Genomic DNA, 21,647 nt, shown 5'->3' on the forward strand with positions numbered 1-21,647 from the left:
CAGGGTAGTGACCGGTGACAGGGTTTTTACTCCCTCTGGTCCCTGATGCCACCTCCACACTAGTTCAGGGACTACTGTCCCCTCTCCAATGTTTCATTACAAGTTTGGGACAAACCCTGTCCCTTGGTGGCCTTGAGTCTACCTAGGAAAGGCAGCTCCTCTCCGAGTTCTGGAGCCCTGAAAGAGAACAGCTAGGCTACGATGAACTCAGAGAGGACACAGCCACGTGGGTTTTGGTCCTGCCAGAATCAGTCCTCTTTTCTCCACAGAGTATCTGAACTGGCCGCTCTGTGTCCACCGACAGGCCCTGTGCCCCTCCCCGAGGGAAACTTCCTCCTAGAACAGGATTCATTTCCACATCTCAGATCCCTTGGTAGTGGCTGTCTGGAGCCACTCAACTGTGTTGAGAAGGATTCTGAGGCCACACCCAAGGGAGTGAGTGCCATGATCGATGAGCGGTGTCTGCCATGTGTGTGGATGTGAAGAACCAGCACAGATTAGATTTTGCCTTTCCTGGGTCTCATGAGCCCAGACCAAGAGCGAGACAAGAGGTGTAGCCCAGTCTCAGAGCTTCAGTGTTCTCATTTGTAAAAGTGATGGGAGTAGAAATAAAGGATGTTTCCAGTGACAGTGTTCTTGACTGCAAATCCAGCTTCTGACCTAGATGGAGACCCAGGAGGAATGTACTGCTACCCCCTGGATCTTCATTAGTCAAGGAAAAATAGGAAAAAGCCACTAAGAACGAATCCATTTAAAAGGGGAACAAATTTCTGGTAAATAGTGGGGGGTGGAGGCAGGGGGAATAGCAGCGTTGGCACTTGATCTTACAAAACAAAGCTAAACTAAAACTTATTAACTGGATTTTGTCGAACATTTTTAGCACAAAGTAAAGAAATTAATGCTGGAGTTGGGAGAGTATCCAATCTTCCAATAAAATTGCCTGAGGGGGACCATACCTGTGTCACTTGGTTGGTGCTGGTGGCGATGGTTTGGGCAGTAGGATAATACAGACATCTTGGCAAAAGTATCCAAGGGCTTCTCAGTTTTCTGAAGGTTTCTTGCTCCCTCTAAGCACTGCCAGGTCACCGAGGTCCGTGTCCTGTCTTGGACCAGCTGCAGGGAACAGAGGGAGCATGTGGTCTCTCACTGACCACATGAATCCCTCTCGTGGGATGTGCAGGTTCCCCCGGCAACCGGGGAGTTCAGGACACACCACCTTGAGAGGGAGGCCGGCCAGGAGGGCTGCTGACCTGGTGTCTGGACACAGGGCTTGTGGGGAGGGCGCTGGGTGGGGACCCGCTTAGTTTATGATGTTTATCGTTAAGAGAGTCTTGTCTCCATAGCCAACCTCGCAACTTTGGGGGCTCAAAAATAGAATTCTTAAGTGGCAAGGACCCCCTTGCTCCAGGACTTTATCTTAGTGGCCCTAGGGTTGTCATATTCATCCTGGCCCTGGGACCCCTGCTTCCCCTCATCCTCCAGCCCTCAAGGGGCTGAGGGGGTGATGAGCTCTGCTGCCCCCGACCGGCCCCCCCCAACACCAAGGTTTCTGTCTCCCTTGACCCTCCAGCCTGCGGCTGCTCAGACCTCGTCTGCTACACCGATTACATCCAGACGGTCACCTGCATCCTGGAGACATTGGCCCTGCACCCTGGCACGCTCACCCTCACCTGGTAAGTGGCCAGGCCTTGCCAGCCTCAGGGATGCTATTCAGGGTAGCCCTGCAGGGCTGGGGTGAGGCAGGACTGCCAGAGGCCACAGACTGAGTTGGACCTACTGTGTGCCTGGCAGGTAGTTTAGCAATAAAAATAATGGCTGCCACTTCTGGGGGCTCTCTCAGCACTTTCACCAACAGCATTTGGTTTCACCATGAGCTGAGAATCACTGTCCGTGATCTGGGACCGTGAGCTGGGAATCACTGTGCCTATCTTACAGATGCCCATGCAGGACTCACGAGACTTGTCCAGTGAGCAGGGCTCCAAAGACCATACTCTCTTGCCCACACAGGCCAGACTGTGGTTTTGAGACCCCAGGATGACCAGACTGCCACATGATTTTTTTGAACACTGAATACATGCCCGGCATCCTGCTACACTTCACATGAACCATCAATTCCCATCCTCAAAATTATTACTCCCGTTTAACAAACGAGGACACTAGGGTTCAGAGAGGTTATGCAGTTTGCCCAAGGTCACACAGCCAGTGAATGGTGGAGGTGAGATTCAAACACAGGCAGTCTGACTCCAAGATTCATGGGTCCCTATTGTTAAAGAAAAATTTTTCATTGCACTTGTTTTTTTTTTAAAATAAATTTATTTATTATTTATTTATTTTTGGCTGTGTTGGGTCTTCGTTTCTGTGCAAGGGCTTTCTCCAGTTGCGGCGAGCGGGGGCCACTCTTCATCGCGGTGCGCGGGCCTCTCACTGTCACGGCCTCTCCGGTTGCGGAGCACAGGCTCCAGACGCGCAGGCTCAGTAGTTGTGGCTCACAGGCCTAGCCGCTCCGCGGCATGTGGGATCTTCCCGGAGCGGGGCACGAACCCGTGTCCCCTGCATTGGCAGGCGGATTCCTAACCACTGCACCACCAGGGAAGCCCCTGCACTTGTTAAAGAATGGTAAGGCAGACTTTATTCAAGACCATAATGATCGGGCTTCCCTGGTGGTGCAGTGGTTAAGAATCCGCCTGCCAATGCAGGGGGCACAGTTTCGAGCACTGGTCCTGGAAGATCCCGCATGCCGTGGAGCAACTAAGCCCGTGTGCCACAACTACTGAACCTGCGCTCTAGAGCCCGTAAGCCACAACTACTGAGCCCACGTGCCACAACTACTGAAGCCTACGCACCTAGAGCCCGTGCTCCGCAACAAGAGAAGCCACTGCAATGAGAAGCCTGCACACCGCAATGAAGAGAGCCCCCTCTCGCCGCAACTAGAGAAAGCCCGCACGCAGAAACGAAGACCCAACGCAGGCAAAAATAAATAAGTAAATAAATTTATTTTTTTAAAAAAGAATATATAAGGGATTCTTTAAAAAAAAAAAAAAAAAAGACCATCATGATCGGTGTAGGGACCGCTGCGTGGGGTTTTGGCGTGGGGAAGAGAGCTTGGGCTCAACTCGAATACAACAAGGAAAATTAGGAATTTATAGCCAAGGAGCAGGTCAATGGATGGAAAAATACTAAGAGGAAACATCAGGGTAAGGGGGGTTCCAGCTAAACTGACTTAACAGGATTCTTGCTAATGGCAGCCCAGGGTGAGCCTACATCACCTGGGGGTGGTGGAGGATGAGGAATTCGATCAGATATCAAGGATGGAAGACTCTGGCTAAAATGACTTAGCAGGATTCTTGCTAAAATTAGACAATGCAGAGACGAGCGTGGAAGTCCCAAAGTCAGGGCCTGGTTGAGGAGAGAGTTCCGAGGAGCCTGAATTGAGCCTGGTCAAGGAGAGTCTTTGTCAATGTGCTGCTCAGGATAAAGAACAGCTGGCTTTCATTCTGTCATCACCAATTCATTCGTTCATTCACTTACTTCTTCAGAACATATTTATTAAGCTCTTGCCAGACACTTGCAGGTACTGGGGGCCCAGTAGAGCCTAAGACCAACAAGGTCCCAGCTGGTCCCGGAGCTGATTCACTGCAGGTGGGGAGTGGCTGGGGAGACAGACAAGAAACATGTAAACAACCAACAGGATGCTTTCTGAGAAAGCAAGTGACATGGGGGGAAGGTCTGCTTTAGCCAGGGTGGTCGGGGCAGGCCTCTCTGGGTGAGAAGGAGGCAGCCAGTGAGCTGGGGAAAGGGCAGTCCAGGCAGAGGGCACTGCAAGTGCAAAGATCCTGAGGTAGGGAGAGACTAATGAGTCTGAGGAAGAGCGAGGAGGTCAGTGGGGCCAGAGCAGAGTGACCCAGTGTGAGAGAGAATAACAAGCAAAGGAGATGAGAGGTAAGCAAGGGCCAGCTTTTATTGTGTGGGTGATGAGAAGCCACCGAGGGTTTTAGGCATGGGGATGACAGGGAGTTTTTAAAGATCCTCCTGGCTGCTGTGCAAGAGGTTTAGAGACCCTTTATTCAGCAGAAGTTTCTATTCCAGCAAATATTTAGCAAAGAACTGAGTCCACACATCCATATTAGCCCTCAAGGGTGGTCATGTTCACAGCCTGAAGATGTAGGTAGGGAAATAAATATCTGGTGAACTCCTATACATACTTCAAAACCCACTGTTTCTGCCCACTGGCAGTTAAAAAGCCAGAGTATTTCCCCCCACTCTTATACCAATAGCCTCCCTGGTAGTTCACCCAAAGCAGGGGATGAAGTTCATTTGGCTCTTATCTTGGCCCTGAGCACAAGCACTTATTAGGTATTCAGCAGATGTTGGACAGAAGAGGGCAGGAAGGAGAACTGAAATGCTTAGCACTCTTTCTGTAGGACAGTGATACAGCTGATGGAACTGACAGGGACAGATTTAGGCTCAGTCCAGGCAAGAATGGCCTAAATTTCCAAAGTTAAGAGCTGCTGTCCTTAAATGAGGTAGTGAGTTCCCAGTCCCTTGGAGGCATACAAGCCACGCCTGGACACCATCCATCAGGGCTGCTTCAGGGGAGGAGTATCTTCCCGGGGCAAGGGGTAGTTGGACCAGGTGACCCCCGGCGTCACCTCAACTCCCTCCCAGCCCCAAGATTCTGGGCTTGGGTCCTGGCCCTGTGCCCTGAGCCCCGCTGGCTTCCAGCCATAACCGGCTGCTCTGTCCTTGAAGGCAAGACTCATATGGAGAACTGGAGGACGAGGTCACCTCCTGCAGCCTCTGCTGGTCCACCCACAACGCCACGCATGCGGAGTACACGTGCCACATGGATGTGTTCCAGTTCATGGCCGACGACGTTTTCAGTGTCAACATGACAGACCAGACCGGCAACAACTCCCAGGAGTGCGGCAGCTTCATCCTGGCTAAAAGCAGTGAGTATCCCTTGGACCCCAGAGCTGAGGAAGACACATGGTCCCTGAGACGGCTCCCCTTCCCCCACCATCATAGCTGACCTGTCCTATGTCCTTACCTCCCCTTGGAGTTCTGCTCTGTAGATGCACTGATGTTTACTAAGGTGTGATGGGTTGATAACTAGGTTTGAGCTTTAACCAAAGAGAGGCAGCAGCGGTGTACAAAGGAGCTGGACTGGGACCCAGGATCTTGGCCTTCAGTTCTGGCTCAGCCCCTGCCTATCTGTGAACTTGGACCGGTTCCCTATTTGTAGAGTGAGGGCCCTTTTAACCCTGACTCTTAGGGATTCTGTCTACATTATGAGGCAAGTGGGGACATTGAGTCCCAAGAGAAAAACCTCCCTGAGTTTTCTCCCATTCATTAGCTCCAGTGAGGCCTGGAATTTCCCTCCAAGCTGGGGGTAGGGAGGAGTCCAGGAGCAGGGGGTCCTGGCTGGTGGAAGCAGTTGTCTCTGTGGGTCCAGAACCAGGGCGGGTCCAGGAGGCAGCTTTTAGTGTGTGTGTGTGTGTGTGTGTGTGTGTGTGTGTGTGTGTGTCCAAAGTGGGATTTCCACGGAGCGGGTGAGAAGCCCGTGTTCAGAGGCATGCAAACGCAGACTGCTAAGAGAGTCCTGCCCTCCTCGGGAAGGCCCAGCCTCTGCGAGGAATCTCTGGGGAATTTTGGCCCTAGGTTCCCAGTGGTGGGGCAGGGGGGTGAGAGGGTGTCTGTCACCTGGAGGGGGTCCAGGTTTGCACCACTTCACTGAGTGGGTGTCCCACCACACAAGGTGTGAGTAAAGATTCACACACACGCAGACACACCCAGAGTCTGTCACACACACACTCATAAATACACCCTTGGAAAAATGCACGGGTGTCCCAGCAGCCCTCGGCCTAGCCTGCCCGGCCACAGGCCCACGCTCTCTCACACACGCCCATATGCACACATACGCACACGGTCACTCAGCCATGCAGATCCAGGCGTGGCAAGTTCACAGAGCAGGGGCGCCCTCTTGCCCCTCTGAGTGAGCTGGGCAGACAGCAAGCCTCCCCCTGCCCCTGCAGAGGAGAAGGAACCGCTTCACGGCCCCTCCACCTCACAGGGTGGCTCCAAGTCCCATTTCTCTCTGGCCCCCTCCCTCTCCTCCTCCCTGCCAGGGCCTGAAGCCAGGCCTGTGCCCAGATTTGGCAGGGGGCAGTGTTCTACTCCCTTCCCCCTCCTGGGCTCTGGGCCCCCGTCCTTGACCCCATCCCTGATCCCCAGCTCTGGTCCTCACCACCCAGCCCAGGACGTACAGGGAAGTGGAAAACCAGGTCTCCGTCGGCCTGGGGAAAAGAAGAGAGGGCTTAGCAGTTATTCCAGTCCCAAAGGACCCATGGCTGGAATAGCAATGACAATAAAGCCCTCGCCGCAGCCTCCCGAACACTCACTTTCTCCCATCGCAGGCCTTGGTGCTGAGTCGTCCGCAGCCTCAGAGTTCCTTTCTGGAATCCCTGGAAGGTTCATTTGTTGGTTTAACAAGTATCTCTTGAGGGCCTGCTGTGTGCCGGCTCTGTCCTAGGAGCTGCGGACACAGCACTGACCTGGAGAACAAAACCTCTGTCCCAAGGAGCTAAGATCCCCAAGACAGGGGCATATGGCAAGCCGGATCACAGAGCCCAGGAGGGCGTGGTGTTGTGGCCCAAATCTCTGCTCCTGCACTTTCCAGAAGATGTCTGGGAGATGCCAACAGTCACATCGAATTCCCAGGACCCCTGCGGGCGTCAAAATGCTCGTTGTAGAGCAGCCCGGCAGGCACTCAGAGGTGGTAACTTCCATCATTAGCATAATTGGTGCTAATTAATTAGCATGATGCTAATTACAGTCTTTTGACTTCTCAAGAAAGCTAGAGTTAAAAGAAAATGATGCCATCATTTAGAACAGAAATGGAGAATGAGTGGGTCTCGTTGGTTTTTTTCCCCCCAGCCACTCCGGTCTGCATTCTTGCACCCCTGAGTCGTAGCACCCACCCTTTAGACTCATCTAAATCTCTCATTTCTCAGATGAGTAAACTAAGGCCCAGAGACAGGGAATGCTTTACCCCAAGTGATTCAGGGTCATTAGTCTTGATCTCATCAAGGAGAGCATCTATTCGCATCACCACATCATTCTCAACTGCTGCAAAATCTCATCCCATTTTATCTTTCTGACTTTTTCCTCTAAGTCAAGCCATCTCCCCCTTTCAACGTGACCGTGACCTTCTCCGGACAATATAACATCTCCTGGAGCTCCAATTACAATTTCTACGCGCTGAACGGCAAACTTCAGTATGAGCTGCGGTACAGGAAGCTTGGAGACCCCTGGGCTCTGGTGAGACCCTCAGAGGATTGGGGCGAGGTGGGGGTGGGGAGGGGGAGGGGCAGTGCTGAGCATCCGGGTTGGGGGGAGGGGCAGACACAGGTGAGCTTGTAATTCACAGTCCAGAGTGGAAACCAGGGACTCGCCAGGGATGGACGCTCTCCCTTGCGCTCTCTCACTCCGTGCTGCCCTTGCCTCATTTCTCCCTGGGGTAGGAGACCCCTTAAAATTCATTCCTTCCTGTCCCTGTTTCCCCCTCTATCGGTGTGCCAAGGAGGAAGGGATCTGCACTGTCCCTGGTTCTATCTCAAGTCTAGTACCGTCACAGTAGAAGAAGTTTCAGAAATGGGGCAGTCCGGAACCTTCCCGCTTTGCTTAGAATGGCCATAGTTGGAGAGTTCCAGAAGTATCAATAACCAAGAAAGTTCAGTGTCACAGGGACCGTTGTTTCAAATGTGAAGGCTTCTAGAGGCATTCTTTGTTTAGAATGTTGGAGAGTTCCAGAATGGCCCACTATTTAGAACAGTCACAGCTGAAGTGTTCTAATTATCCATCCTTTAGAATGGTCTCAGTTTAAGATTTTCATAAATGCCATAGTTTAGACGGTCCCCAGTGGAAGACTTCCAGAGGTACCCATTGCTAAGATGCCTGTAGTTAAAGACGCCCAGAAATGCCCACTATTGAAAATACCCACTGTTGAAGAATTACAGAAGTGTCCAAAGTCTGGAATGCTGCCAGCTAAACATTCCCAGGAATGGCCACTGCTGTTCCTGGCACATTCCCAGGCCCAGCAGGAAGGGTCCCCTGTGGGGCTGTGGGTGACTGAGCTGGGATCAGAGAGAAACCGAACAAAGCACTGTATCACAGGCAAGGCCGGGGCAGCGCCCATGGCTCTGTGCTGCCCACACTGGAGTGGCCAGAACTCACACTGATTCTTGTGGAGGGGGCGGAGACTTGCCAGGAGAAGCTCCACCCCTTTCCTGGGGGCTGGTAAAGGGTGGTTCTGCTGGAGGCGGGGGCTGGCCTGGGTGGTCCTAACCCAGTGCATCCTTTTCCTGTGTTGGCAGAGTCCAGGGAAAAAGCTGATCTCAGTGGATTCGAGAAGCGTCTCTCTCCTCCCCTTGGAGTTCCACAAAGGCTCAAGCTACGAGCTGCAGGTGCGGGCAGGGCCCCAGCCTGGCTCCTCCTTCCAGGGGACCTGGAGCGAGTGGAGTGACCCAGTCATCTTTCACACCCAGCCAGAAGGTAAGATGTGAAGCAGGGATGGACACCCACTCCTTGTACTAAATCTTGTCCTAGTGCAGCAGCCCTGAGCCCTGAGATTTTCAGCACGGCTGGAAGGTACCCACTCAGTCATGCATCCCCTTGTAGCTGTTCCACAGCATTTCTGGGGCCCCTGCTTGCCAGGCCCTGCACTGGGTGCCAGGTGCTTCTCCTGGCAGGGCCTTTGATCCTCCTAATGTATCTGTGAAGTGGGAATTATTATCCCCATTTTGCAGATGAGAAAACTGAGGTTCAGAGAGATGAAATCACTTGCCTAGGGTGGGGGTGGGAGCAGGAGTTGAAGCCAGGTCCATCCCACTGCGAGGCACCAGCAGCCTTCCCACCCCCTTCCACTCCAGCCCAGACCCAGTGCCCTCCACAGCCAGCCCGGGTGGCCTCTCGTAGAGGTTAGTCAATTTCACCCAGAGTTTTCTTCCTTCCCAGAGATAAAGGGAGACTTGTACCCTCAACTGCTTCCCATCCTGGTCCTCGTATGCCCCATCCTTGTCTTCTTAGGCCTGAAGATCCACCTGCCTTGGAGGTGAGGCCAGGGAACAGGGTGGCAGGGAGGGGGTCAGCCTGGGCCAGGACTGGGGGACACACCTGTCACCACGACAATAGTAATGACAGTGATGGTGATAATAAACCGTTTACTGGGGACTGTGTAGAGCACATGCTTAACCCTCACAGCAGCCATATGCGCTTGATACATGGCATTTACTTCCATTTGACAAATGGGGAAACTGAGGCACAGAGCTGTCTAGGAACTTGCCCAAAGTCACACAGCAGTGAAGTGGAGGAGAAGGAATTTCTACCTGTGCTCATAACAGTGACCTCAGCTGTGATCTTGTCCAGTGAATTTTAAGCTTTGAGTCCTGAGGGTCAGGAGGGGCCGCCAGGTGGGAGTGAAGGGCTGGTAGGATAACCCGCCCGACAATCCTGCTTCAAAACCAGAGGTTTTGCTTTTATCTCTTTATGTATTGGGTTTCTGCGGAACGTGGCCATCGAGAGAAAGGCTGATGCTGATTAAAAATATTGATAAAACCTAAGCTCCCCTGGCCTTCGTGCGTGCTGCTGGCTGAGGCTGAGCCCTTGCTAAGTGGCAGACGCTGGGCGGGGGCCCTGCATACCCTGTTCAATGCAGAGAAGCCTGCGAATCACAGAGAGTGTTGCAGGCCAGTCTCTGGGTGCTGGGGTGCCTGGTGCTGTGCCTACACTTCCTGACCCCTCCCTACAGCCCCACGGAATTGGCTGTTGGCTCATCCCTGGTGGTGGAGGAGGAAGTCAAGGCTCAGGGGCCAGCACTGGCTCAGCAGAGAATAGGCAGCCAAGCCCTTAAACTCGGAGCACCTTCAGGAGACTGGCTGCCCCATTTTACAGATGTGAAAACTGAGGCCTGGGGCAGAGGGGCGGAAGGGAGGGGCCTGGGTGTGTCTTGGAGGCTCTGAGCCTCCCGCAGGACACATTTGGGGAGCATCTGAGCGGGAGGCCCGGCTGCCCTCTGGGAGATGCGGGGGGCTCACCTCGTCTCTGCCCTCCCAGGCTATGGAAAAAGGTGTGGGTGCAGGTGCCCAGCCCAGAGCCCTTCTTCCAGCCCCTGTACCTGGGCCACAGCGGAGACTTCAAGGTGAGTGTCCCCACCACGTGCTGAGCCCCTGGGAGCCTCCCACCCTCTGGGAGCTTGCTTCCACCCACACACCTAGACCACCAGCCCCACCCTGTAGGCCCGGGGCACCCAGATCCCCGACCCGGCCCGGAACCAGGCTTCAGTCTCTGCACATGCAAAGTGCAGGAAATACTTCCAGTGGGGCAGAGTTGGCCTAAGAATTAAACAAGATCCTGCAGCATTTCCCAGCCCGAGGAGCCAAACTGGGAGAGAGGGTGAGCCAGGTGGTCCCTTGAGCCACAAAGTGGTCTCCTGGTCCTTTGGTAGAAGCCCTTGCTGTGGAGGTGGGGAGGGAGCAGCTTCTGGGAAGGATATGGCCCTGCCTGCAAAATACACCAGCCCCATCCAGGCCCCAACCCCTGCTACCAGCGCCATCGCCCTTGGGTTCTCTGTGCCTATTTACCACCACCCACCCGGTGGCGGCAGTCACCGCAGAGAGGATGTGGTGACCCACCTGCTCCAGCAGAGCCTGGAAGTCAGGAAGTGCGACCTGCTGTCTGCCTGGCGCTCACTGAGCGCTGTCTCACCTCCACCCTTTCATCCTCTTAGCAGCCTCTGCAGGTGGGGAGGGGGGAGTGCTCCACCATCCCAGGGGAACCACGAGGAGACCGAGGAGACCGAGGCTCAGAGCCGGGCAGGGGAGGAGCCTAGGCTGCAGCCCACATTGGATAGACTTTTTCCTCTTTCCTCTGCACTTTCCCTGAAGCTCAAATATCACATCTATTTTGTGTTTGTTTTACCAATACTCATACAGCACTTGCTGTGCACCAGGCACTCTGCTAGGAGCGCCACAGATGTTATTTAATTTATCATTTAATCCCCACAACCACCCTGTGGAGTGGGGACTATTAGCAGGCCCATTTTACAGATGCAGAAACTGAGGCACAGAGAGGGTAAGTAACTGGCTCAAGGCCACACAGCTGAGAAGTGACTTCAAATCAGTGGTGGCGGCCTCAGCAGGGTTCTGAGAGGAGCCTTCTGATGGAGTAGGCTCAAAACTGGGAGATTTTGGTTCTCAGGGATTTTCTCTGCCAGCTGGATGGAGACCCTGTGTCATGAGTGGGACCCCTGGCAGGTGAGGGCAGGGGGATCCTTAAAGTTTAGGGACGGCTGCCTCAGTCCATTGTCACCCCACAGCCCTTATCTATTCTGAGTGGCTGGTCCTTGATTCACTCCATTCATTATTTAGTTAATATACATTTATTGGGTGCCTACTGTGCGCCAGGCACTGCGTGAGCCTCTGGGGACACAGCCGTGACCAGAAGAATTGGGGCTTCTTCCCTGGTCATGTGTCCACTCTGATGAGGACACAAACAGAAGAATGCATGGTTTCAAGAAATCTCCCCGAGGACATAAAACAGAAGGCCTGGTGGGGGCTCTGTCACTCAGCTCTCAGGGCCTCCTGCCCCTCGTCCCCACAGCTCGGGAATCTCGGACCCACACCCATACAGACCCCAGGCCACTGAGCAGCGGATTGTCTGCGCCTGCAGGCTGCTGAGGGCCGTGGCTCCCTGCTACAGGCAGGGAGACTGAGGCCCAGGGAGGCCGGGACAGCGGCAGGGACTGTCCCTCGACAGGGACACAGCACGGTGCTCATCTCCCCCCACCCCCATCTCTCTCTTTATCTTCTGGAGTCTTTGTCTCTTTCTCTCTTGCTGTCTGTCTGGTCTCTGTGTCTGTCTGTTGACATGCTCCCCTGCCGCCCCTTGTCCCCCATCCCATCCATGACTCTCCCTCCTCTTCTCTCTCGCAGAAATGGGTGGGCACCCCCTTCACTGCCTCCAGCCTGGAGCTGAGATCCTGGAGCCCAGGGGTGCCCTTGTCCCTGGAGATGCACAGCCAGTGCCCACCGCAGACTGCAGCCAAGGGGCTGGTGTCCACAGAGCTGCCGGAGCCCCCAGACCTGGTGGAAGCCGACGGGGTGCTTGAGCCGGGCTCCTGGGGCCCAGCCCGCTCCACCGCCGGCAGCTTGGGCAGCTCAGCTCACAGCCAGGAGAGGGACCGGCCGTACGGCCTGGTATCCATCGACACGGTGACCGTGGTGGACGCAGAGGGGCTGTGCGCCTGGCCTTGCACCTGCGGGGATGACGGCTACCCAGCCCTGAACCTGGACGCCGGCCTGGAGCCTGGCCCGGGCACGGAGGACTCGCTCCTGGGCACGGGGGCCACCGTCCTATCCTGTGGCTTCGTCTCAGCCAGTGGCCCTGCCGGGCCGGGGGGCCCCCTGGGCAGCCTCCTTGACAGGATAAAGCTGCACCTCAAGGATGAAGAGGGTTGGGCCCCCGGGCCGCCCTGGGATGGCGGGTCGCCCCGAGGGGTGTCGGACAGCGAGGCAGGTTCGCCCCCAGCTGGCCTGGACATGGACACGTTTGACAGCGGCTTCGCGGACTCTGACTGCGGCAGCCCCGTGGAGCATGACTTCAGTAGCCCCAGGGACGAAGGGCCCCCCAGGAGCTACCTCCGCCAGTGGGTGGTCACGGCCCCTCCACCTGCAGGGCCTGGGCCCCAGGTCAGCTAGTGAGGCTGCCTGGCCGTCCAGAGCCGGCCATGCCACTGAGCCACGAGCCACGGACGGGGTCACCTGGGCTGAGGTGTAAAGAGGCCTGCAGCCCTCGGTCTCCCGGATGGGACCCCTGAGCCTGGTGTTTACAGCGCGTGTCTGGGGCTCAGGTGCCCACTGGCGTGGCTGCGCGTGTGAGTAGCCTGCGTGCCTGTGGACACGGAGCTCGCCCATGGTTCTGCCATATTCCCAAGGCCACTCGTGTGTCTGTGCCGGCGTGAGCTTCCTGTGTGCGCGAATGTGAGCGGCACGCGTGTCTGTGGGCACGTGATGACAGCCTCCCTCCCTCCGAGGCACGTGGGTGACCCCCGGGTCACGTGCCGAGAGGCTGGTCCAGTGCTGCCCACTGGGCCTGCTGGGACCAGGGCACTGCCTGGGACAGACACCAAGCCCAGCCCCCCAGGTCCTGCCTGCAGAGCCACATAAAGTCCAAACTGTTCCTTACCGCCTTTCAGGGGGAGGGGAAGGGGACCAAGCGAGCCCACAGTGACCCCGGGGGTGGGAAGATTTTGGGGGGAGCCGGTGGACCTGGCTCTGAATCCTGACTCTGACACCTCCTGGCTGTGCCTTCTTGGGTGAGTCACTTCCCCTCTCTGGGCTGGAGTTTCCTGTCTTAATAATGGGGGCGGCCTGACCTACCCTGGGGAGAAATTGGAGAGGTCGCCCACGTACAGTGTGCAGCCCAGACTCTCAATAAACGTCAGCTTCCTTCCTTCTGCGGCCAGGACCAAGGCTTGTGCTGGAGGTGGGTGGGAGTGAGAAACCAGACACAGCCCAGGTACCTGCAGGCTGTCCCACCCTGCAGAGGGGCACTTGGGGGATTCCGGGTTTAAAATCAGCTTAGTTTCTTAGAATCAGCCCCTCACCAACCAAGATTTCTTTTTCTGGCTCCTGCTGCCCGTTTTGTTGTTCCCTTTATGCACCCCAGAAATATTTATTGAGCACATTTACTGAGTACATGCAGGTGCTGGGAGACGGCGAGAGGACGCTCCCCTTGGCACTCACGCTGGGGAGGGCCGCAGGCCGGACTTGGCAGTAATGACACGGTGGTCCTGATCCCCTGGCGTCTTACTTGCTTGCCCTGGGGAATTGGAGGAAGTCAAGTTCTTTTTGATGATTGGTCGGAGAAACTGCTGAAATGTGAATTTAAGATGCTAAGAAAATACTTCTTTGTGACGTTCTGAAGGCACCTTATCGGACGTCAGCTTTGGACAGGAGCTCCATGTTGGTGCTGCATATTGCATACAACTCATACGTTAAAAAAGACAGAAAGAAAAGAGATCGTTTTCCTCCTAAGGGTGCTTACCTTTAGAGGCAGCCTTTTCGAGTTCACGAAGCAGGGTTAAAATAGCAGAGTCTGATTCAGCCACCGGCTCTCAGAGCCCTGAGGGGAATCCCTACCCTGGCCTGGACCTGCCTGGCCTGTGGTCCTCCCCAAAGGCCAGGCTGCATGCAGGGCAGTGCCTGAAGCTCTGGCTTGTCTCTGCTTTTGGACGAGGGCTGAGCTGTCGATCCTGCTGATAGTTTCTCTGTGACTCTTCTGTAAAAGGGGATGATTGGAAGAAGTCACTGAGAGAACATGGGATTCCTTGGTTCTGAAAGTTCTACAACATTGATGGTCTTAGTAGTGATACTGTTAACCTGGGATCAAGGTGTGAGGCTCGGATGGGAGCCCAAGTGCGAAACCACAGCTCCCGCAGGTGTGAGCAGCCCTCACCATCCCCCACCATCACCCTGGAGATGCTTGGGTCAAGGTGTGCTGTGGTTTTCACACCCTCACGGAGGCCACAGGTTCCAGGCACCCCGTGAGCCCCAGGCTCCCCGTGGAAGCAGCTCAGCTCTCTCTCCAGCACACACAGCTCTGGGCCGGGGAGTAGGGGAAGGGGACACCTGGGACACTGGCTGATGCCAGGCCGGGGGGCGGGGGGATGGGGCTCTGGCCTGGGCCAGACGTGGTTCCTCAACAGCTCTGTCTTTGAAGGGGACCCAGCTCATGGTAAAGGCTTGAAGGAAGAGCAGTTGGATAGGTGGATGGAGATAAACAGTTGCTAGAGACAAGGATGAAATATCAAACCTAAGCTCCACGAAGGCAACAACTTTGCCTCTTTTGTTCACTGCTTTACACCCCCATCAGGCACCTAGTGGGCCTTCAGTAAAGCCTGATTTGCAGTGTTTGCTTATTTCCATGGTGTAAACACTTTCACCACGGTCAATTTCAAGCTACCAACTTGAGGACTTTAAACATGCGGTTGGAAGAGATGTTTACAATCAACTCTCCTAGCTCGTAGGAGGCAGCCCCGGCACACCACGGGTGGGAGCCCAGACAGGCAGCAGGAAGGCCCCGGGGGGCTTCAGGGAGGAGGTGGTATTCGTTGGGCTTTGAAAAGTGAATAGGAGTTGTTAGGGACACCAGCTACTCAGGCAGAGGGAAGAGCTTGAGCAAAGGCCTGGAGGTGTGACCCAGCCCTGAACACATGGGGGTGGGGAAGGCAGTTCCCTGTCACCCAGAGTCCAGGCCAGAATTGCTAATGACCCTGTTTTCAGAGGCAGGCTCCTGACCCAGCCCTTTTCCATCTGCAGGCTCCAAGGGGCAGGATATCCATCTGACAAATGAAGGTGCAGAAGGGGCCGCTGACTTGCCTGAGGTCACACACTGAATTAAATGTCAGAGTCAGAACTTGAACTCTGGGCTCCTGATCCCAAGTCCAGCTATCCTCACCTCGCTCCGCTGGAAGGCACCTAGGTCAGGGGTGAAGAAACTCTCAGCAAACACCTGTGGGTGCCTGTGCTTCTGCCCTCACAGCATCGTTGGGGTAGCTGACCCCAGCTCTGGGAGTCACCCAGGCCTGGCCAAGAGAACATTCTATCCTCCCGGCCTCAGGGCCAGTTCAGGGTGAGACATGTGACCAAGCTGGTCCATACGCTTTTCCTGCTGGGACTGCTCAGCTGTAGGGCTAGACTGAGCCTGGAGCTGCTGGGTGGTGGGACCGGGGAGGGGGCACCAGGAAGAAGCAGCTCACCTAATATGAGGCCAACACACTGGAAAGCAGAGCTGGGAAGTGGGCATATACTCCTGGAAATATCCTCTTAAGCTCCTGGATCCAGCCATGCCTGAAACTACATTCCCCCTGGACTTTTGAGGTAGATGAGTATGGAAGTCATACTGTTCACCAAGTATTTCCAGCTCTTGGCCTTCTGCCCCACCTTGTGGTCAGATGGCACCACATGACCAGGATTGGCCAATGAGTGGTGAGCAGAAGTGGTAAGTCTCACTTCTGGACCAGAGCATTGAACTGACAGTCGTGATGCCCTTCAGAGTGTTCCTCTGTGCCACAGTGACCAGTGATGTGTGAGATGGTGGCTTCTCCATCAGCCCGGGGCCTCGAGTGGGGAGATGTGGAGCAGAACTTCTAGTTCACCTGTGATGGACACGTATTGTGAGCAAGAAATAAATCTTTTATTCTAATCTGCTAAGATTTGGGGGCTGATTGTTACCACAGCATAACCCAGCCTATTCTGACTGAATCAGTGAGCTGTAAGTTTCCTTATTTTTGCTTAAGCACGTGTGGGATGGGTTTCTGTCACTTGTATTGGACAGTATTCTCATCTCATCCCTGTAGTGAGGACTGTCTTCCCATCCCAAGGAAGGACCACATTCAAAGGGGCCTGAGGACCAGGCTCCATCTTGTATCATGAATGACCTTGGGCAAGTCGCTCGCTGTCTCTGAACCTGTTTCCTCTTTTGTAATGTGGGGCAGGAATCAGCCTCTCGGTTGACTCTGGGGATGAAAAGGGAGGATGAGGACAGGGACATTAAATGTGTATGTGCTTCTCTGCCATCACCTTCAGCTGGCCTCTGGGTCAGATGAGGAAAGTGCTGTGGTCCCAGCCCTTCTCCAGTCTCCTTCCCAGAGAAATACCCTGAAGCTGACATTGCCCTGTGCTAGGATTTAAAGAACCCAAGAACTCTAGCGTCCAGACATTTCCCCATCAGTTACTGCAAGGTCTCAGCCTCGGATGCTCTCTGGATGTCCCGGACCACCTACTTTGGGAAGGAGGGAGAGAGTGCAAATTGGACCCAGCCCTTCATTTTACTGCTGGGGAAACAGAGGCCCAGAGGGGCAGTGACTTGCCCAGTCACCCGGAGTCCGTGCTCTCCACTCTGCATCCTCAGCTCCTTTTTGGCCTCTTGTTGGAGGGAGAGCCTCTTCCCCCCTCCTCCCACCCATCTGGGGACTCGGTTTGCCTGGGCTGCTGCTGGCACTGCATGCAGGATAGCCCGTCACAGCCCGCCCCAGCTGTGGTCCCCCCAGATGCACCATCAAAACCCAGAATAGGGGACTTCCCTGGCGGTCCAGTGGTTAAGACTCCACGCTTCCACTGCAGTGGGTGCGGGCTTGATCCCTGATCAGGGAACTAAGATCTCATATGCCGCGTTGCACGGCCAAAAAAAAACAAAAACAAAAACAAAACCCAGAACGGGCCTTCTGTGGGTGATGGCAGAGTGAGCGAAGGTACTTTCCCTCTGGGGAGATCATGACACCAAGAGCAAAGGAGAAAGGCGTATAAACTCTCCACAATGAAGGGGATGGGACAGGGGGTCACCTGCAGTCAAGAAGCATCAACACATGAATGGAAAACAAGCGGAGTCAAGTCTTTGCTCAAATGTCACCTTCACAATGGGACCCACCCTAGTCTCCTTACTCAAAACTGCAGCACCCCACAGACCTAGATTTATTATTTTCCATAACATTTATTGTGCTTTTAACATATGTCTTTTACTTGCTTATCATATTTACTGTCTTTCCCACTAGAACAGGGTTTTTGTCTGTTTTATCCACTACTCGGTCTCAGAGCCTAGCATGGTGCCTGGCACATAGCAGGTGCTCAACAAATACTGAATGAATCAATGAATCAATCAATCAAAGGCAGAGATGTGACTGACAAAGAAGCGGGCAGAGAGGAGGGAGGGGACTGAAACCAGGAGGGACCCACTTGCCCTTGGACTTGGAAATGGCCCAGAATGGGACATGAAAGTGAAAATAGGGGCCTCCTTGAAGTCTGTGAATGGAGCAAGAGACACTCCCCCTCCCCCCACTGCTCACACTGTGGAGCAGCTGGGGATCTTCCTTCATCTACAGTGGCAACAGGCGTGAGGGGTTTTCTCTTAAAAAGTGATGTTCCCAGAAAAGAAATTTTGCATTCTGCCATTTTGTGGGTCTCTCAGCATCATGCTGGCTGCCCACCCCAAAGCAAACCCCATCCCTAAAAAGAAGTGTCAAGGGGGAGAGCTTTGAGGCTGGATGGCCTGAGTTGGGAAGCCAGTAGATCCACTTACTAGCTTCCAACCTGCAGGAATTATTTTACTTCCTGTGCCTTGGTTTCCTCATACATGAAATGGGTATATTAATTGGACATACTTTCTTAGGTCTGTTGTTGAGACCAAGAGTTAATATGTGTGAAGTGTGGAGAGCAGCGTGGCACATTGCAAGTGCTCAGAAAATGTTGTCACTTTATCATCATCTCTGTGGCCAAGTCCCCCCAACCCCAGCAAGCTTTTGTTGATCTCAACCTTAAACATGGATAGACAGCGAGCTACAGACATCTGGAGACCCAGATGAACCAGCAGGAAATGGAGATGTTGGGCTGCTGCTGCCACCTGCTGGTGACCACTGGAACTTGGCTGAGGAGCCGGCTGAAGGCGGTGCCCTCCCCACGCTGCGGTCCAGGGGCTCCACTAGCATCTGCCAGCGCTGTCAGGTGGCTTCACAACTGTCACAGAAACTCCATGCGGTGGGAATGTGGCGATGAGGACACAAGGTGAACGGGTAGGTTCTTTTTTTTAAATTGAAGTATAGCTGGTTTACAATATTGTGTTAGTTTCAGGTGTATAGCCTAGTGATTCGTTTTTTGGGGTTTTTGCGTGTGTGTGTCTTTTTTTTTTTCTTTCCATATTCCATATAGGTTATTACAAGATATTGGGTATAATTCCCTATGCCACACAGTAAATCCTTGTTGCTTACCTGTCTTATGTATAGTTGTTTGTATGTGTTAATCCTAACCTCCCAATTTGTCCCTCCCCGTCTCCTCTCCCCTTTGGTAACCACAGTATGTTCTTTTTTATTAATTAATTAATTAATAATTAATTATTTTTAGTAGGTTCTTTTTAAAATTCAACAAGGACTGAATTCTACTCCTTGGGTGGGTGGACCTGCATTGGGCAGTGGGCGGTGTGGGCAGTGAGACCACACTAAGCAGGGAGATCACATGTGTGTGCGCACACACACATGTACATATACACACATACACACATACTTCACACACACAACACATATATGCACGTGCACATCTGGAAAGTCCACGGCATAAGTGGGTCAAGGGCCCAAGGACAGAGCTCACTCTCAGCCCAGGGTCCTGGGTGGCCTTGGGCGAAACGAGGCTGCAAGGGAAGGGAGGGGACGTGGGAGGAGGCTGGCAGCAGCAGCAGACTGAATGAGATCTGATTGAGCTCCAGGAAGAAGGGAGGCGGATCCTGAGAAGGCAGCCGAGAGGATGCTCAATGGGGGAAACCAGGAAGCAATTTCAGTGAAGAGGGAATAAAATCAGGACCTCAGTGCCAGGACTCCTACCATAGAGATTACGTAGCATGTAGCTCTCTATGTGCTGATACAGATGTGCCAGGGACACTGCAGGGTGAACAGCCGGAGCTGTGTCAATATGTAAAATGTCATCGCAGGTCTCTGTTTTCTCGGGGGTAGGGGAGCATAAAAGGTATGTAAATGAAGAGAAAAGGCCTGAAGGAGAAAGCAGCCAGGAGGCTTAAATCATATCTGTAATGTTTTAAGTGTTTAAAGAGAATGGATTAACTCATGGTTTATGTAAGTAAAAAGGAGTAATGAAACCGAGCAGGACCCTGTGGGGCTCCTGGGCACGGAAGCTTTTCTGTTCCCCGCTTTTTTTGTCTTTTTTTTGGCCGCGCCCTGCGGCATGTGGGATCTTAGTTCCCCGACCAGGGATTGAACGTGCACCCCCTACAGTGGGAGGACAGAGTCTTAACCACTGGACCGCCAGGGAAGGAAGTCCCCTGTCCCCCGTTTCTTGTAGGGAACAGACTCCAGCCTCCATGACCTTCCCTGAGTTCCAAAGGGCAGATTGGAACAGTCGCTAATCCGGGAAGGAAACGGATGCAAAGACAAGGGAGGGGCAGCCAAGAAACAATAGTGCAGCCTGGGGGCAGGGTCCTGGTTCCCCCTCAGGGGATACATGTATCAGTGTCTTTAAGCTATTTATTATAAAATTAAAACCCAACAAATGGAAGATGTCAGCATTTTTCTTACCAGAGAAGCTCATCAACAAGATTACCTGAGACCAGATTAGAGGAGTGCAAGCCCTGCACACACCCTAATCTTATCAGCAACCCCACCCTTGAACCATTGCTATAAAACTCCTCATCAAATCCTCCCGGGTTGGGAAATCATACAGTTTTTCAGGGAAGGAGCCTGCTGTGTCCCCCTTTGCCTGGCAAAGCAATAAAGCTGTTCTTTTCTGCTTCCCCCAAAACTCTGTCCCGAGATTCAATTTGGTGCAGAGGCTGAGATTTCAGCATCAAGAGCCAACCCCACATCCCTATGTCCCATCTCCCATACACGTGCCCAAACTGTCCCTCAACTGGGGAAACAGGAAAGGAAACAGACTTGGCTGAGCTGCGCTTGCCCTTGGTGTTCTTCAGCTCCTCTGGCCCTCCTGTGAGGGGGATATTCTATCCCCATTTCTCAGATGAGAAAACCAAGGCCCTGAGACCTGAACATCAAGACTGGATCCCAACAACAAAGTCCTACTACAAAGCATAGGGAACTCTAGCCAATCTCCTGGGATAAACCTTAATGGAAAAGAATATAAAAAAAAGAATGTCTCTATGTGTGTAACTGAGACTCTTTGCTGTACAGCAGAGATTGGCACAGCACTGTCAATCAACTATCCTTCAATTAAAAAACAAAAACAAAAAGACTTGATCCTAACCCTACCTTGCTCCTGCCACACAACACATTCCCACATAATCAGCATCTGTTTACAAAGCAGATCACATCCACTATTCTACTTGATCTCAGAAAATCCCCCCAAATGCTAGTTTTTCACACTTGAGTAAAAATGAAAAAAGAAGAAAAAAATGATGCTAAGACTTGGCCAGGTCTTGGCTGTGCTAGGGTTCACCCTCAAGACCCTACCCACTGCCCTGTCACTCTGGAGTCTGGCCCGGGGACCAGGTCCCTGGCAGAGGGAGGATGGAAACACAGGACCGCCAGCTGGGCCAGGTCAGGAGCTGCAGGTTGTGAGAGGAGCTGCAATGGACCTGAGACCGGGCCTGGGGGTGGGGCGGCGGTGACTAGGGGGGCATGTCCCGTACTTGTGACCATCACATGCAGTGTTACCAGGTTTCTCATCTTTCAAGAGAAGATAGAGATCTGGATTTTTTTAAAAATGTGAAAACTCTGATTTTAAAAAAATGTTGGTAACTAAAAAAACAACAGAAAAAGAAATGTGGGCTAAAGAGAACAGCCACAGGCCAAATCCATGTCCCAGGCCTGAGACCTCTGCAGCCTGCTGGCATCGTGGGCCACGCCGATTGGGCGCAGGCCTGCCCCGGATTGGGCGCTGCCAGATGCCTGTCAAGGGACAGGCACGGGCCCAGCTGAGTGGGAGGATGGGCTTCCAAGGCAGCAGCAGGCGGTCAGGCTGCACCCAGCACCCCGCCTGTTTGGTTTTACGGGCAACATTTATTCCCGGCTGTTCCGAGGTTGAAAAACAAGGAGCCCCCAGGGGATCAAAGATTCTTTAGGAGACACACACAACAAA

At 53.6% G+C, this 21,647-nt stretch overlaps 1 protein-coding gene across 3 annotated transcripts in view; it reads left to right on the top strand.

Annotated features, from left to right (window-relative positions):
* The window catches only part of IL21R (interleukin 21 receptor), a 39,262-nt gene extending 20,086 nt beyond the window's left edge, over positions 1-19,176 (top strand). For 2 of the 3 annotated variants that reach the window (XM_082429382.1, XM_082429383.1), the window contains exons 3-9: positions 1,571-1,673; positions 4,750-4,949; positions 7,172-7,317; positions 8,373-8,550; positions 9,013-9,109; positions 10,111-10,195; positions 11,988-13,514. In XM_082429382.1, coding sequence (XP_082285508.1) covers positions 1,571-1,673; positions 4,750-4,949; positions 7,172-7,317; positions 8,373-8,550; positions 9,013-9,109; positions 10,111-10,195; positions 11,988-12,752 — 1,574 coding nt within the window. In that variant the 3' untranslated portion in view covers positions 12,753-13,514. Of the gene's footprint in view, positions 1-1,570; positions 1,674-4,749; positions 4,950-7,171; positions 7,318-8,372; positions 8,551-9,012; positions 9,110-10,110; positions 10,196-11,987; positions 13,515-15,374 lie in introns of those variants that run through there. The other variant, XR_014254679.1, reaches the window with a different exon arrangement.
* Positions 19,177-21,647: the final 2,471 nt, after the last annotated feature.

The sequence above is a fragment of the Balaenoptera physalus genome (assembly GCF_965194825.1).
Source record: "Balaenoptera physalus genome assembly, chromosome: 16".
Lineage (NCBI taxonomy): Eukaryota > Metazoa > Chordata > Mammalia > Artiodactyla > Balaenopteridae > Balaenoptera > Balaenoptera physalus.